Here is a 16,556-nt window from a genome sequence, read left to right on the forward strand (position 1 = left end):
ACAGCACATATAAAAGGTGAAGTTAAACGCCAGGTGGTGCTGCACAAAAGGAGCACTAAGACTGGGTTTGGGTGAAGACTGAATGTTTTGATTTTACACCCTGAGATAAAGCTGTGCTCCATTTTTCTAGAAAATGTGAGAGGGGGGAAAAGGAAAGGAAAAGGGAATAAAGTTAAGTAGATTTAAGATTGATGACATCTCCTCCAAAATGAAAACTAGTCATGCGTGATGACATGCTCCCACTCAAAAGATAGAGTCCATTTATGTATTGCTTTTTTAGACTTACTGACCATTTAATGTGCTACAACATACATTCACCCACTCGTTCACTTCTTAAGAAGTGTTTACAGCAGTTTCTTAGGACATGTTTTCCAAGGACACTCTGTTTTGCAGACTGGAGGAGCCGGGGATCAATTCTCTGATCCACTGATTTCTTGAGCTGCAGTTGCTATGTAAGTTCTCTATTAAACACTCTGTTCTGTGGCACACTGAGGTGTGCAGATGAGCACACTTCAGTTTTCCGAATTGGTATTATGAGAAAAATGAACCGGATTGCTCCGCGGAGTCGCTGCCGATGCACCATCAAAACAAAGTTAATGAGACTGTGTGATTTTTCGCAGTCATTTATTGTACATTAAAACATTTCCCACAAACCTCCAGTGGCAAAAGCTCACTAGAATATATTCACACAATGATGGGTGCGCAAGGAGGCCCCTCATCAAAAGACACAATCATCATAATAATCATTAAAAGTGTCATAGATACTATCGTCATTTTAACCATTCGCATCACCGTCACCAGTAACATCACCTCACAATAATCTCCTTCTTAATATTTAATATAAAGTCCTAATGAAGCAGACAGCACAAGGGTCTGCAACAAACTGGGGTCAAGTTTTGTTTTAACCTGGGGGGTTACTCCAAGGATGTTTTCCATAATAACAGATCGAAGAGAGAAAAATAACCCACTGTGTTATCTGGAGGCATTTTTGTTGGGTATCTGAGGTGTGCCAGGTGTTACTCAGCCACATCAGATAACTGGTGAATAACTCACAGGCCCCTGCAGATCTGTGCAAGCTAAGACAAGCGCACAGAATCATCTGCAGATTCACAAAATTTGACCCTAGTTTGCGTCATACTGCACATACTGCAATCACATCCTACAAAAACAGGGGCACTGCCCCGATTTTTCTTTTACACGGACAAAACAAGAGGACACACGTACTAATGCAAACGTGTACAGAGGCGATGGAAGGTCAAACTGATCCTTTTTTTGTGTTTCTCATTTGTAGATTTCCCGCAGAAGAAAAATCTATTAAGCTCTGCTTGATAGCAGGGTATTTTGCAATAAACATTTTGGCCGCTCCGTGGGTATGCCTGGATGGCCAGATGGGTGTTTATCAACCACAACCAAAGCTGGATTTAAAATTATAGCTGCAGCAGGCTGCACAAACACACCCGTGAACATCCCCTCCGAGCGCCTCACGCGTCTCTCAGTGTGCCGGAACTGGCCGAGGGACAAGAGCCTCTTAGAGCAGATTCTGCTCGACTTGTGTTTAACTAATGATAAACAAGAGCACTTGAGGCACATGTCAAAAACACAAGTGAGCCTCTGAGGACTTCTCAGTGATTCTAATCACAGCGACGGCGGCGGCTGCAGCAGCTTTGGGAATGCAAGTCACAGGAAACATCCTATTACTGCTCGAGTTCATCCATCCATCACCTTTTATTTGATAATTAAAAGTTCCTAAAATGTACAGTTTACACAAATGACAGGATTTAGAATAACAAAGCGAACAGTTGGTCTCAGAACTGATCTATAATGGTCAGATTTTTCACATCTGAGAATTTATGCATTTGTCTCTGCTCAGTCAGTATGATTTACAAATGTTTTTGACATCAAGACATATGATCAAACATCAGGCGTTGTGTAACTTAAACATGATCCAGCATGATGACACTTTTGTTTTTTAAACTACTGATACTTTATACACACACACACACACACACACACACAAAGTATTCATTTCCACCAATGAGCAGCATATGTCTGCACAACCTCATCACCTCAGCAGCCTATGGACTTCTATAATCATTCATTTAGGTGCTGGTGCACACAGAACTGGAACTTTCTGCACAATGATAAAACCTGTACAGACACATGGATGTAGGAGGAACTACCATGGTGTCAGAGACAAGTTTAAAAAAAAAGTGCCAGCAGACTTGACGAGAAGATCGCTGTCCAACCAAAAGCCAAAATAGGAGCCAAGTGCTGTCAATCACATTCCACAGACAAAGCTAAGCCAACTGTACAGCGAAGAGAAGACAAGTGACCGGTATCCACTGTCCACTTGTTTGGACAGGGAGACGGAGGGAAAGAGAGAGGGACGTCAAGTCTGAAAAGCCTGGAGCTTGATACGGAGAGCAGAGCCCCCTGGGAGTGTGCAAGGTGGGCCTTAGACAGTTACTTTAAAACTGAGGATAACTTTTATTTATTTATTTTTTCCACTGCTGCCACAGACCTCAAAATAAGCCCAGGGGTCCCCACTGTCTCCATTTAATGCCATCTTTTTCATAAAAGATGCAGAATGAGGCTCAACAGCAGGCTGTACCTGTACGATCACTTCAAGTCAAAAAGAGAAGAAGAAGAAGAAAAAAAAAAAAGAAGTTTTTAGTTTTAAGAGCAACATCGAGCACAATTCCTACACCGAACTGAAGGAAAGAAGCATTTCAAACACCCTATTTAACATTTTGAAAGTGATTTCTTAAACATCTTTTGAAACACGTGAAACCCGTGGATTCATCGATGACGGATTCATCTGTCAGGACAACTCAGATCACAGAGGCGAGCAGCTCTTAAAGGCGTACAGTGTTGATTCGCAGTGGCTGCACATTCTTGCCATTAGCGTGACTCTGGCCAGGGCTGAAGTAGGGGAAGACCTTGGGGGGGAATTTCTCTCGGTAGGTGTAGAGCCAAGACATGTCATCTGCGTTGTAGAAGATGAGCAGGCCTTTGGGGTAGTCCAGGAACACCCCCACCTTCTCCAGCTTGCTCTTGACATTGAGACGGGTCCAGGGCTCAGTGCAGGCGCTGTACTGGTTCCCGTCGTGCATAACGATGCAGTAGAAGCCGCGGCTCGGCTGGATTTGGATGCTGCCTTTGCGACTGACTGTCTCGTTGGCCACGCCGATCATCCACTGCGTCTTCTCCGACACCATCACCTCCCAGTAATGAACGCCAGACGAAAAGCCCTCTGCACCCAGAACGGACACCTCGACATCAAAGCGCCGAGGGGAGTCCTGCAGAGGCTGTGGATGGAGATTCCCGTAGGCCACAATGGTGCAGTCGTCTGAGAGAATCAGTCTTTGGTGGGCTGTGATGGGGTCGAGGGTCAAAGCTGCTGGCACTGAAGAAAGAAATGAACAAGTTGAAGTTGAAGTAAAGAGCGAGCATTTTATTTAGTTTCAGATTTAACCCTGAAAAGAGACTGAACAATGAAAAAGAAAACACCAAAAAGTAAAACAAGGAAACACACACATTAATATGTTATGACTCAGCCAGACAGAAAAGCAAGGACAGCAGTGTTATTCTCAGCAAGTCCGTTTGCTTCATCGTGCTGCCGCTGCGGGAACAGTTTTATGCTGAGGCAGTGAGTGAACACTCGAAGGTTGCTGGTCACTTTGTAGGAGAGGTGGGGTCAGGGTGATGAAACAGAAAAGTTACCATCGATTTCGTCATTTTGATCACAAACTGAAAGTTGGAAAAAAAGTCCTGGCTTTATTCTCAGATTCTGATTTGCAGTACTTTGCAAAAAGTTTTAAAACTTAAAAAAGTTTAAAACTTCAGATCTTCTTATCCATCGGGGAGGCTTCTGATCAGTCCCAAATTTATTCTGCTGCATGACAACAAGCTCAAACCTCCAAGCAGAGTTATGAAGAACCGTCTTCAGGATCTGTGATTGCTGCTGTTTTTAAAAGGCACAGGATGGTGACAGCAGATATTTTAATTAGGGGCATGATTTTGGAGGGTAACTCATAGTGCAACAACTTGGCCATATGTTGTCCATGGTAACTATGACAACCAGCCAATCTGGGATACATCACAATTTCTCTGTTTGCCTTTATTTGGTGAACTGAACCTCTGGTGTTTGTATCATCATCATCATCATCATCATTATGACGACGACGACAACGACAACAATGATAATGATAATAATAATAATAATCTTTATTATTGAGTCTCTTACAAGTTAGTTTCTAAAAATGATTCAGGGGCTTAATTGTTGTGTAATGTTTCTGACATCTGAGTGAAAGCACAGAGATCCAAGTTTCATAAACTTTACCAATCCACACTCACCAAGCTGTGAAATTAAAATTTAATGAATCAGTTAGTTAGAGATGCAGCAGCTGTGAATGTGGCTGACAACCAAAATCATTTTGTTTGCTCAGATGCTAATCGCTGTTAATTCAACAAAGCTGGTCAATGCCGATGTTTGACCAATAATGTCCCACTAAAGAAAACTTTTGTGACCGTGTGCAGTGACCCTGGGATCTCGCTTCCTTTAATATGAATGCTTCACAGACCACTTTCAAACAGTTGCAATCAGTCTGCTAACAGTCTGTGGTTGAACGGGGCCAAATCGTCAATTTTAAGTAATTGTGTCACAGACAGGTTGCACTTATCAGTGGTTTGACTCAGATTGCTAACATGTTGCCTCCAATCTATCTGGATTTATAAATTAGACGTCAATTAATTTCAAACCTTCATCAATCTGTCTGAGACTGCAGTGAGTCCAAGTTGGGTTGTGACTGTTTGTACAGGTCACATGATGGGAAGCAACCCTTCTCCAATCGCCTTGTAACTATAAGTCTTCAATGTAGCTACATTTGATTGGTCACCAAAGGGAGGGGGGGGCTGAATGCAATCACGAAGTCTGACAAACCAGATTTTTCCAAGCCATTTTCACTAGGAGGCATTTCTCGTTGTACATTTCTTTTTTGCAAAGTACACTCTGGTAAAGGTCGGCTCCTTAAATACCAAAATGTCTGCACTACCACTGAGTTAAAGTAAGAGGTATTGTGTTATGTTTTGGGAAAACCAATCATTTAACCCAAACAACATTACACTATAGTGTATGTATAATTGCTGCCAGAATTGGAGAAGGTGACCAGACTCCTGGCCTGTGGTAGAGGACGAGTAATGACTTGTCATTATATGGCACACCCCACTGCAGCTCAACTCCTATTTCAGGAACATGACCCGTATGCATGTGAGTGTGCATACACTGTGATGTAGTCTTCATAATGAGTTTTTACATTCTTGTATATATCATATACTTCAAAAATGAAGTGCTTTCATGAGTCTGCACAGGATGTGACCATGTGAAGAGAAGAAGCAGTAATTACAGGGATGGGAGGAGCAGCTTCAGCTCACAGCCCTCCTCGCCTGTAGGAGGCCATTTCTCAGTGCAGTTAAGCAATTTTAGGCGGGTCTGCAAATGTTTAGTTATAAGGGAAGCACTTCAGGCCAAACAATAACATCTTGTTCCCTTTGCCCTCTTTTATATGAAGCAAATTCAGGAAAGAGAGGCAAGGGCAACTTTCCAGTTCTCCCGTATTTATATCAGCCGGGATAAATGGAGGTGAAATGTCTGGCAGCCTGCCAGTGGACAGCACAATAGCTTCTTCACACAATGACATCTGCAGTGTTTGTTACAATCGAGTCATTAAAATTTCATAAGCGGAGTGCCTCTGTGTGTCATATGAAGAAACATGAAGGCAGACACACATGAGGAGACTATTTCCCCGCTGCTGAACATGAGGAAAAAAAAAAAAAAAAAAAATGGGAAAAGAGAAAGGAGGGGAAAAAAAAAATAATAATGGCACAGGGTCTGGTAGTTATTTCTGCTAACCCATCAGTGACAGCAAGGGATGATGGGAAGAATGTCTTTGTTGCATCTCTGGCAACTGCTGGTGATGGATCGTAACCAATTGTTCCATTTGGCAGGCAGTCAAGGGAGGCCAAGAAAGTGCCCGGCCTCCACTCAGCCAGCAACGGGCTGAAATGAGAGAATTGATTGAGGGAGTAAAAAAAAAATCCTCAGCACATTATTTTAAATAATCTCCTCTGAGTGAGTGATGGCTGTAGGGCAGAGATGGTAGAGCTCCTCTCAGGACCGCAAACACAGAAGGACATTACCAACCTGCAGGTTCGATTACAGACGAGAAAGAAGCTCAAAAGCTTCCCAGAAATATTAATGCTGGATGTTCCTGCACTCTATATTTGTGAAGAAAATTAGATTATCAACGTATTCTAGGCTCCATCTTCTATGGAAGATGTGGTTACTTGTTTTCTTTCCAGGTTAGTTGAGATGATTAACTCCTTTCTAATATCCTTGGGTAAAATATCAACACAACAGCTAGAAACAGGGTGAAAAGAGTAAGTATGGCTCTGTCCAAACACAACCAAAGCCAGCAGCCAGCTCTTTTAATTTCTCTGATTAACATGTAAAGTCTTGTCTGTTTAATATGGACAAACAAAGTATAACCAGCAATTTGTGGTTTTAAAGTCTTAGCACAAAGTCAAACAGGCCAAAAAAGAAGCTTTAAAACAGGAACAGACAGCCACACAGAAAGCAAAGTGCTGCTTTTAAACTGATTTAACAAACATGCAATGTAAATGAGAGCTTTAGAGGGGCTGCTAGATGGATTTCTTTCAGTTATGCACAAAGCCAGACAAGCTGTTTACTTCCACTGTATCTGAGAAGCTAAGCTAGCCACTGTCTAGACTCATTTAGTGGTAGGATGTGGGAGCGGCACTAAAAGCAAGCAACATTTTTCAAAAGTGAGTATCCACTCCTTTAACACCTGTATATTTACTAAACCACATGTCTGAGTACATCACAGCACAGCTATACATCTCATGATGTAGTTATAGTCACACACCAGAGGATCAGTGCATCTACATATAAGCAAAGCTCATTTAAAACTTTGAGATCTTTTTACTTTACATAAAATTTAAGATTATACTTGAGATTGAAATGCACATCAAATGTGAAAATATACGAAAAAACAAAATCCCACTCTTATTGTGTACAATCTCGTTATAATTCTAAGCTGCATTGCATTGGCTCAGTTTTGAAACACCTTGGACACACAGCAGTTTTCTTCAGGCTTTTAGTGCTTTTGGCACAAGAGTAATAGTTATTCTTATGCCATTAATTGTTCCACTTGCATCTTCCCATTTCCAGAGACTAACGAGCAGGTTAGCTTGCAAAGCTCTTCTTCATCACCATCTGGCCTAAACGGACCACCTCCTTTGGCTCAGTCACACTAGATTAAAAATAGGATGCCAACATCCTTGTGACTAGGAAAATAATTTCTGGTTATCTGGTGATTGCATTCAGTGACTGACTGCAAGTACCTGCAGTGATGCAATTGCACAGATCGTCTGAGGGGTATACTATGCAGGGAGTTCAACACAGCAAGGGTTTTTTGTGTTAGCTTGCTTGACAAAACTTAAAACCGCAGTAGGAGATAACATATCACGAGGATAATTATCAACTTTCTGTTAAGCCGGACTTTCTGCCTCAAGTTTTACGGACATGTGACTGTTTTTCCACACAAAACGATCCCTACGAGCGCCACCTACCCGAGAGATTCAGATTATGATAAAAACTTACTAACAATAAAAATACTAACAATAAAATATGATTTTATAATTTTATAATTTTACACATGCCCATTCCTGTGACAATGTAATACAGTTTGTTTTTCTGGTTTTAGTAAGGTATGGCTTAACTTGCACATATAAAACTGATTTCCCCAGAAGAGCATCTATATTGCACTTAAAACATGCTGTAAATAGAAGAATCCATGAAAATAATGCACTTCCAGGCATCTTTAAACTGAAATTTGAAATATAACCAACTGCCAGCCACATTATGTGTTTGGCATGGTGCGACAGTGATTTAGCCAAATAAAAGAGCAGAAAACTCTGACATGGTCAGATCGACATGGTTTATTAAGCTATTAATCTCACTTCGTGGTACATCCTGTTGTTTAAAAAAACAACAAAAAAAACAAAAACTAAACTAAAAAAAACCTTTTGTTGTAAATCCCAATTCTTTTGATTTTTGTATTTATTGCGTTCACTTTCTCATACCTTTGCAAATGTTATGTTACCTACCCCGTTTGCATTTCTTTCATTCAACCCATTCAACGTACTAGGTCTGTACGTAAATTAATGGTCACTTAAATTTGAACCTGTGACAATGAAATACACAAATACACAATGAAGACTTTATTTTTTTCTTATAATATAATATATTGCAAACTTGGCCCAAATCAATAACAGACATATGGCAGACATTACATTTTTTTGCTGCCTTGAAACCAAAGTTGCTTTGACGATGCAACTGTGAGTTGTTGCAGACCTGGTTCCCATCTTTCAAGCAACCATTTTTTAAGGCAACAGGTCAACTTTTTCCAAGTTCATTGCACACGGTTGTAATAATTTTTGTCAGGTTGCATTTCCCTGGTGTAGATATAGCATAAGGTAGGATCTACAACTGTTAAGTTATTTGAAGTATCTTCAGCTTACTTATATAATTTCTACACATTATTACAAATATAAACCTGAATGAGTTAGCCAAACAGTAAAATGTGTTCAAACTGTGAAAACAGTAGCATTTTGTTTTTGGGAATTCTCGCATAATGACAATAAGAACATTTCAGACTCATTCAAATTGAATTTAAGACATAAGACTCATACCTGGTGAAATGTCCTGGAAGAGTGATTTCCATATTGTATACTGTAAAGGGCCCATGTACTTTGATGTCGGGAAGTCCTCATACGTTAGGTTGGTCTCATGAATCTTCCCCTTGATCCTGAGTCAGAAAGAGAGATCAATAACAGTCCAAATCCAATTTGCTGCTTTTCCCCCGCCCTTAATAACACTGCCTGTGGTGTTCAGACCACAACATTGACGCCTCAAGTAATAAATCTACTTTGTGTGTTTTAAATATGCCATTAAGCAGCTGACAAACTACTTCATGAATCTCAAGGCACAGGGAGTTAAAAAAAAAAAAAAAAAAAAATCATCACTGTACAATTCAATATGAACCTCTACATGAATCACTCAGAGCACTTACATGAAGTTCAGAGTTCAGGCAAGCAATCGAGTGGGTTGTTTAACACTGAAATCTTCATGGGACTTTCCTACGCTTCTGAGCTCTTCTGTTTGAATGCTTTTTTAAGGCAACCTATGTCGATGTGCTAATTCTTCCTCCTGTGTCAAAACAAGATTTTACATGCGTTTTCGATATCTAAGATCTTGGGTTACTCTTTCTTTATCCCACTGAAATATTTCTGTGCCTCATCTTGAAATTGAGAGTGCAAACTTTTTTCTTCTTTTATCTGATCACAAGGTGATTTGGGTCAAGCAGCTACTGTAAGCCATCTGACTGCATAAAAGAAATGACTGTAAGCTCGCAGAGAGATGGTACGGGTCACAGAAGTGTTGCTGGATCTGCATTTACAAGAACAGCATGTTTCAATTCATCTCCAGATCAATGGAGATGGGGGCTTTTTTTAAACCATGACCACATCACATATTTTAAGAACACTTTTGCACTTTACTCTGAAGAAAATATTTATAGGCAATGCCAAGTGATGTCTGCACAAACAAACAGCCTCTTACGCACACAACTGCATATACGGACAAAGTGACAATTTCTTTACGTAGAGCCCATTGTACACCTCTGACCTTTGCACACTTGTGGTAAAACGAGAGGAAAGGGCGTCTAGAGAGACTTCAAGTAGCTTAAAATGATGCCATGATATTATTACAAAAGATACTGAGATGGATCAGTGCAAGTATCTTAAGAAATTTCCTTTATAAATTATTTACAGGCTCAATGTTTCTGATAATGAAATTATTGCAGGTCTAACAAATATAAACTTATTACCTTAAGTATGGACGCACTGACACAGTTTGTCTTTCTGTATTAAAATGATGAGTTTCTTGTTTGGACCATTTGAGTCTATAATAAAGATGGAATGACTGACAGTCTGCCCTCATACACTGATTTAGAAAATATAGGACAAAATGTTAGGACAAAAGTATTATGTGACACTCCTTTTAATCTTCCAGTTCAGGTGTTTTCATTCCTGTTGTCAAAGGTGTATAAACCTAACCATGTAGCCTGCCTTTACAACCTTTGATGCGAAACACTAAAGAATGGGTCGCTCTAACAAGCTCATTGAATTCCAGAGTAGTACTGTAATAGAACACCACTGTTGCAACAAGTCAGGTCATGAAATTTCTAGCTATGTAGATATTTCATGATCATCTGTAAGTGGTGCTATTGTAAAGTGGAAGGTTTTAGGAAATACAGCAACTCAGCCACGAAAAGGCAGATCACATAAAATTACAGAGGAAAGGCGCACAGTGCAGAGCTCCAATCCTCCTCTGGCACTAAAAGGAGAACAAAAACTGTGCGGTGGGAGCTTCATGGCGTGGTTTTCCCTGGTTGAACCGCTTCTGCAGATGTAATGTGTAGGTGGTCTAGTACTTTCTTTATTGAAGCAACATGTAGCCCATGTAACAAAACTACATGACAGAAAAAAAAACAAAGAGCATTAAACATCTTTGTAAGGTGCCAGGCCACCATGAGGCTCATGATTACACTCTACTGGGAAGACCGACATCATTTCTGTTCTTCATTTCTCTTTTTGTTAGTATTTTTGTTCCTTCGTCTTCTGTGTCCACATTAACAATTGATGATGTGACTGTATACATCCCCTAATAATGTTTGTAATGTTTTTTATTTTCAAAACTGGTGCCAAAATAGCTCTTACCTCTACCTTTTTAAAAATACATCAGGATTATAGAATATGCTGTCATCATTTAGACTGACTACAAAACCTTTTATTCCCCCATACATCAAACAACATTGCTGTTCAACATTTTGACATAGCCTGTTCTAAAACGAACCCAATAAAAGGTTGAGGGAGTTGTGCCAGTCCCTTCATTCGATGTGTGCCCATGTTTGATTTTGAGTGCTTCAAATGCTTCATTTCATGCCCTCTTCAGTTCCCGGGACTGTTTCCAGCTCACAAAAATCTAAACAAAACAGTATTGGTCACCCCTCATTTTGATTACACCACATTTGTACCAAACTCTAAATTTAAGGCATCCTTGACTTAATTAAAGCTTTGCCAACTCTAAAGTCAACCTTATCAAGACAATTTAAAGATATTAAACTGTTCAATTAAATCATAGTCAAGTGCCACTCCCAGATTAAACATTACAGCTGGTTTATTGCAGCGCTAATGCTCCATCTGCTCTGGGATTAGCCACTGCTGTTACTCAAATCTGTACTTTCTCCTGAACGTCAGCACAAGCAGAACACACATTTGGCCTGTTCTGAGATACTACTACAACCATTTTACTTCCATATACCTAAATCCTCTCTCGTATTTTCTTACTGCACTACAATACATTTTAAGTGAGAGAGAGAGTGGGGGAAAAAAAAGAAGCACCTCTCAGATGTGACTGCTACACCCTCCAGGAAGTCGTGTCGCCCTGTCTCGTTGAGGCGCTCCTGCAATATCTGGATGCCCTCCTTGACATCTCTCAGCTGTTGACTGTAGCGCTGGATCTTGTGCTCAATGTCGGACAGCTTGCGGGCCGTGTCCATCTCCAGCTCCTCCAGCATGCTCTTCTGACGCTCACGCAGGAATCGATGAAGGCGCTCAAATGCGTCACCGATAGTTGCCCGCAGACTCTTGGCCGAGGACTGAAAAGCAAAAGACGGTGGGAAAATTAGACCCTTCTTAGCCAGGCTGTTTGAAAATGCCATTACAGGATTGTGAAGCAGACTTCATACTGTAGTTACTGAGTGATTCAGTCACAACAGTCTAACTCTTAATTAGACATGGGTCAATAATTCAAGGGCTTACACAGTACTCTAAATTGTGTTAATATTACATTAACACCCATTCATTGATTCAGCTTGTACATGTATTGATTTTAAGTGGCTCTCTGAGAGCATGTGTACAACCTCCCAGGGAGGAAACAAACAGATCTGTTTTATAATACTGTGCTGAGGAGAAACAAGAGCACACACTAACAGAAATAACCCCAACAAATGACCAGTAGGAGGTCACAATCTTGTGGAGGAAGTCGGCCGACCGCGAGATCGGCGGAGAGGCTACTGCAGAGTGAACCGAACAGTTGACAGAGAATGGCAGATTGGAAGAACTGGAGAAAATGATTTGTAGCTTAACAGGAAGAATGAGAAGATGGACATCAAAGAGAATTAATCATCTGAGTGTTAGCAGCTGGAGTGTCAGAGAGGCAGAACAAACGGATGTGACGTAAAAACCCAGCAGAAATTGCACTGAGACGAGGGGAGAGATTTCAGTTTGAAACGTCTGAGCAAGATTTTATTAAAACTTTTATTTTTCAAATAGTCATCATTTTAATGGAAAAAAATTGAACTTGTGTTTGCACGCTGACTGAAAAGAAATCCAAACATCTGCCCATCACAGAGCAATTCAGAATTAGAGAAAATTAATGACCTCAGAGCGATCCAAAAAAGAATTTCAGATGAAAGTCGTCTCTAAGAGGCTTCAATGAATATTTTGCCTGATCAGAATTTCCTCTGATCTTTACAGGACGAGCTGGATTTTGGAACTATCATCTGGGTCTTTTTTTTTTTGTAAATTACGCTCGCCTGAAAATTCAATCAATCCTCTTCAAACAGCAGGCATGTCTCTCTGGGGCTTTTCACAGGCGAGGGACAGGTATTCTTAGTCTGCCTGTGAGAACCCGTTAACATGACTTTGAGTGCTGTGGCATTAAAGTGAGCTCCAACACAGCCCTCCTACCTAGTTAAGAGTTGAAAACTGACGGTGAGGAGGAGGACTGCAGCAGCCCAGCTATCAGTCACACTGACGTGTTTGCTGTTTTGGCCCAGCAGGCTGCGATGTCTGTGATGGCTGTTTTGCAGCCCTTGGAGACAGCAGGCTGGGTACCTTTCCTGGGAGCAAGTGATTATCAAGAGAATCCCTGGCGGGCGTGTGAATGAGAATGTCGATCCTTCACGTGGAGACCCTCCGCATCTAACGTGAGCCAAGGTATCAAAACTGGAACCACATACAGGTAAAGGCCGACCTGCTGGAGGGATTGTTCCTCTGTGTTGGTACCAGAACTAAGATGGCAGAAAGGTTTAATGTTAATGCAACTGACATGTGCAGAAAAGAAGTAACACAATGATCTTACATTAATCCATGTACTCATGCTCTGGACCACACCCATTCTTAAACTTGGCCTTCATTTTGACTTAAACTGCACAGCTGTTCAATTTCATGACTTTGCTCTGCATGGATTCTCTTTGCTGAGATGGAAACTACACCCACACGAACACTGCCAGCTACACTACTGCGGTTGCAACCTCTCTTTCAACAAAACAAATAAGCAATGCAAGGAGACATTTCATTGTCAGCTCCCTAAATGCATCAGAGATCGATATAGTCACAGTGCAGCTCTCTTCCAGGCAGAGCACTCTGTGCAAATGGATGTAAATCTAATGAAATCAGCTCACTTCCAATGAGAAGTGGGGGGCAGATAAAAGGCCCGCACGTAGCAGTTAGAGCGATGAAATGGACAGGCCAGGCTCGCTCTGGCAGGTCTCGGACACTGAGGTGAGTTGTGTGGTGGTGGACGGTGCATACAAAAACGAGAGAGAAGACAAATGTACTCCCTGAATAACAAATAATGCTGATAGCGGCAACACAGTCAGAGCTCCTTACCTGGTCAATATCAGTTACAGGAGAGAGGAGCGGTGTGCGTGAGAGGTCAAAAGACTGACATATTGAGCGGATGTTCACAGCTCCCTGATTAAAACATGGTGTCTAGATTAAACAGTCGCTCAATAAACCAATTTATGCGTTGGAACTTAACTGTCAGTCGAAGCGGTAAGAAGGAAAGATGCATGATCAGTGGCTGAAAAAGTGCACATAGTACTCTGAGCTTTCCCTTTCATTTCTTGTACCGCTTGTAATGAGGAAGTTTTACTGTCTCTATTTGGATGTCTAAAATGGAAACAAGATTTCTTGCTTCTCTAAGTATCTTTGAAGTCTTTTCAAACTGACATGTTCGGGCATTTGCTTCTTCAAGCTATTATACTCATTAGTTAAGTTTTCCGGATTAATTGTTCCATCTTTGAAAATGCCAGAAAATAAAAAAAACAAGCCTAAAATCTCCTTGTTAGCAATTATTTATTTACTAAATGAAAGCAATTGAAAAAAATCTTTTTACAACTGATTTTTTTAAGCAAACATGCCAAAATGCTCCTACTTCTCAACTGTAAGTAGTTGCTCAGACATTTCCTCTGATCTATTTGTATATGCGCGATTTTAACTAAAAGGTAACTGAGGGGGGAAAAAGCTAATGAAAAAGTGTGAGTTGCAATTTCACTGAGCATATTTTGTTTACTATTCTGAAAGGGAAAAAGGCAGCAAAGGCACTTTTTCTTAAAAATAAATAAATAATTCCAACACCTTAAAAAATTGCAGATCTTATCTACTAATAGATAAACCTATGTGCTTTAGCAGGTGGAGGGATATTTAGAGGTACAACAATTACTCTTACTCCAAAAATCACACAAATGATTCATGGTTCAAGGTGCATTTCTTGTTAATATCATTGCAAACTGAATTTTTTGGACTTTTGGATGCCAAGCTATCACTATTTTAAAAGAGCTTTATAAATGATATGGATCAAGGAAATTATCTGTAGTTGAAGCTCTGTATGAGTTGTTTTTTTGTTTTTATAAAGCAGAGCTGTTACAGTACCTTGGTCTCAGTGAGTTGTCTCTGCAAGAGCTGCAGGGCCTCAGTGTGTCCCCTCTCACTGTCCTGCAGGGTGGCCAGCTGCTCCTTCATCTCCCTCTGCAACACAAACAACAAAACACAGATCAGCGACTAGTAATTGGACTTCAATATGAAAGAACTGTTGAGCTTAACTCAATTGTGAAACACACTTGAAAGATTTCCCTTTCCATTTAAACCAATCAGCTTCTGCTCGCTTCCGGTAAAGTCTCAAAAACACCATCAGTCACGTTGAACTAATGCTAATCGTGTTAGCAGACCAGTATTTTTCCAACTCTGTGATACTGTATTTATTTAAATTGTGTTATTTGGGTAAGAAATCTCTTGATTGGGTATGAGGCAGCAAAGATTTAAGCTGCAGCTTAAACAAACAAGCCAGACGGAGAGTAAGATATAAAAGAGATAAACTGTAATCTCTGGAGACACTGGGCTCTGTCAGACAAAAACTGGGTCTCATCTCTAGTCAGGCACATGCTGGCAGAACCTGCACTGCTCAGCCACCTCCAAGTCTCCCTAAGGCAGGAGGCTCTGCAGGAAGTGGCTGGGATGTCCGTTGTCATGAACGGTGCAGAGTTTTTAAGCAGGTCTCACTTGCCAACAACACCGGTATTTCAGATTCAGGTTTTTGGACATAGGCATTTTAGCTGATGTACTCCCTTAAGCACAGACATCAGTAGACAAATCACCTGCATCAAAAAATGATCTGACGGATGAACTGGGATAAAAGCAGCCCCAAAACAAGCCCAGAAATGTCTCATGCAGACACATTTCCACAAAAATTGAATAAGCAATGATCCCCATGCAGACAGGGAAAGGACTGACCTGTGTTGCTAGCGTAAGCAACAATATCTATATATTTTTTAAAAAAGACATTTTTCTTTAAAAGGGTTAGGGCACATTGGACCTGGAAAATCACACATTCTTTGTATGATATTAAAACAGGGATGAAACAACACCAGACGCTAAACAAATCCAAAATAACAAGGAGGAACTATCTTGAGAAGCTTAACACCTCTTAACATGAGTAGATGAAAACGTGTCACAGTTTTGTTGCCAAAGACAAAGGCTTTAAAAATGTTTAATTATTCTTTATATAATATAACTGCCTTTAATTTCCAGGCAAATAAGGGCAAAAAAAACAATAACAAAAAAAAGAGCATGCATCTGTATTGGTTAACAGTTATTTAAGCGTCGGCATTAGTATCTGCCCAGAACTCCACCATCAGTGCATCACTAGCACCAACTGCTTTGATTCAGGGGAAATTAAAACTAAACTGAATCAAAGGAAACAACCTCAAGCCTCATTTATTTCAAGTCCCCCCTGTTAAGCTATCCCGCTGCCTGGTGTATTTGCTTGAGTAACCTGTGTGCCCCCTTCTCTGTGATCCACTAAGTGTCACTTCCTTTGAACACCAACTGCAGCAAAAATCCAGCAAATGGAACTGTCAGCTTAGAGGGGCTAATAAAACAACTGTCACTCCTCACTACCATCCAAGCCTGTCTGACAGGGAAAAAAATAAATAAAAAATTACTGATTCGAGTATTTTTTCCTACCATGGGACAGGAAAAATAAATAAGAATGAATTTAGCAGAAAATGTAAGACCTTTGTTATTAGTTGCAATACTAAAAGAAGCAAATGTGGGCAGGGGAAATGAAG

The 16,556-nt window shown here is 40.5% G+C and overlaps 1 protein-coding gene across 1 annotated transcript in view; it reads right to left on the reverse strand.

Annotated features, from left to right (window-relative positions):
• Positions 1-607: 607 nt before the first annotated feature.
• Positions 608-16,556, reverse strand: part of trim62.1 (tripartite motif containing 62, tandem duplicate 1) — a 34,787-nt gene continuing 18,838 nt past the window's right edge. The window contains exons 3-6 of the mRNA XM_003459577.5: positions 14,863-14,958; positions 11,545-11,801; positions 8,773-8,888; positions 608-3,406 (exon numbers count right to left, since the gene is read on the reverse strand). Coding sequence (XP_003459625.1) covers positions 2,856-3,406; positions 8,773-8,888; positions 11,545-11,801; positions 14,863-14,958 — 1,020 coding nt within the window. The 3' untranslated portion in view covers positions 608-2,855. The remainder of the gene's footprint in view (positions 3,407-8,772; positions 8,889-11,544; positions 11,802-14,862; positions 14,959-16,556) is intronic.

This window comes from Oreochromis niloticus, linkage group LG5, assembly GCF_001858045.2.
Source record: "Oreochromis niloticus isolate F11D_XX linkage group LG5, O_niloticus_UMD_NMBU, whole genome shotgun sequence".
NCBI lineage: Eukaryota > Metazoa > Chordata > Actinopteri > Cichliformes > Cichlidae > Oreochromis > Oreochromis niloticus.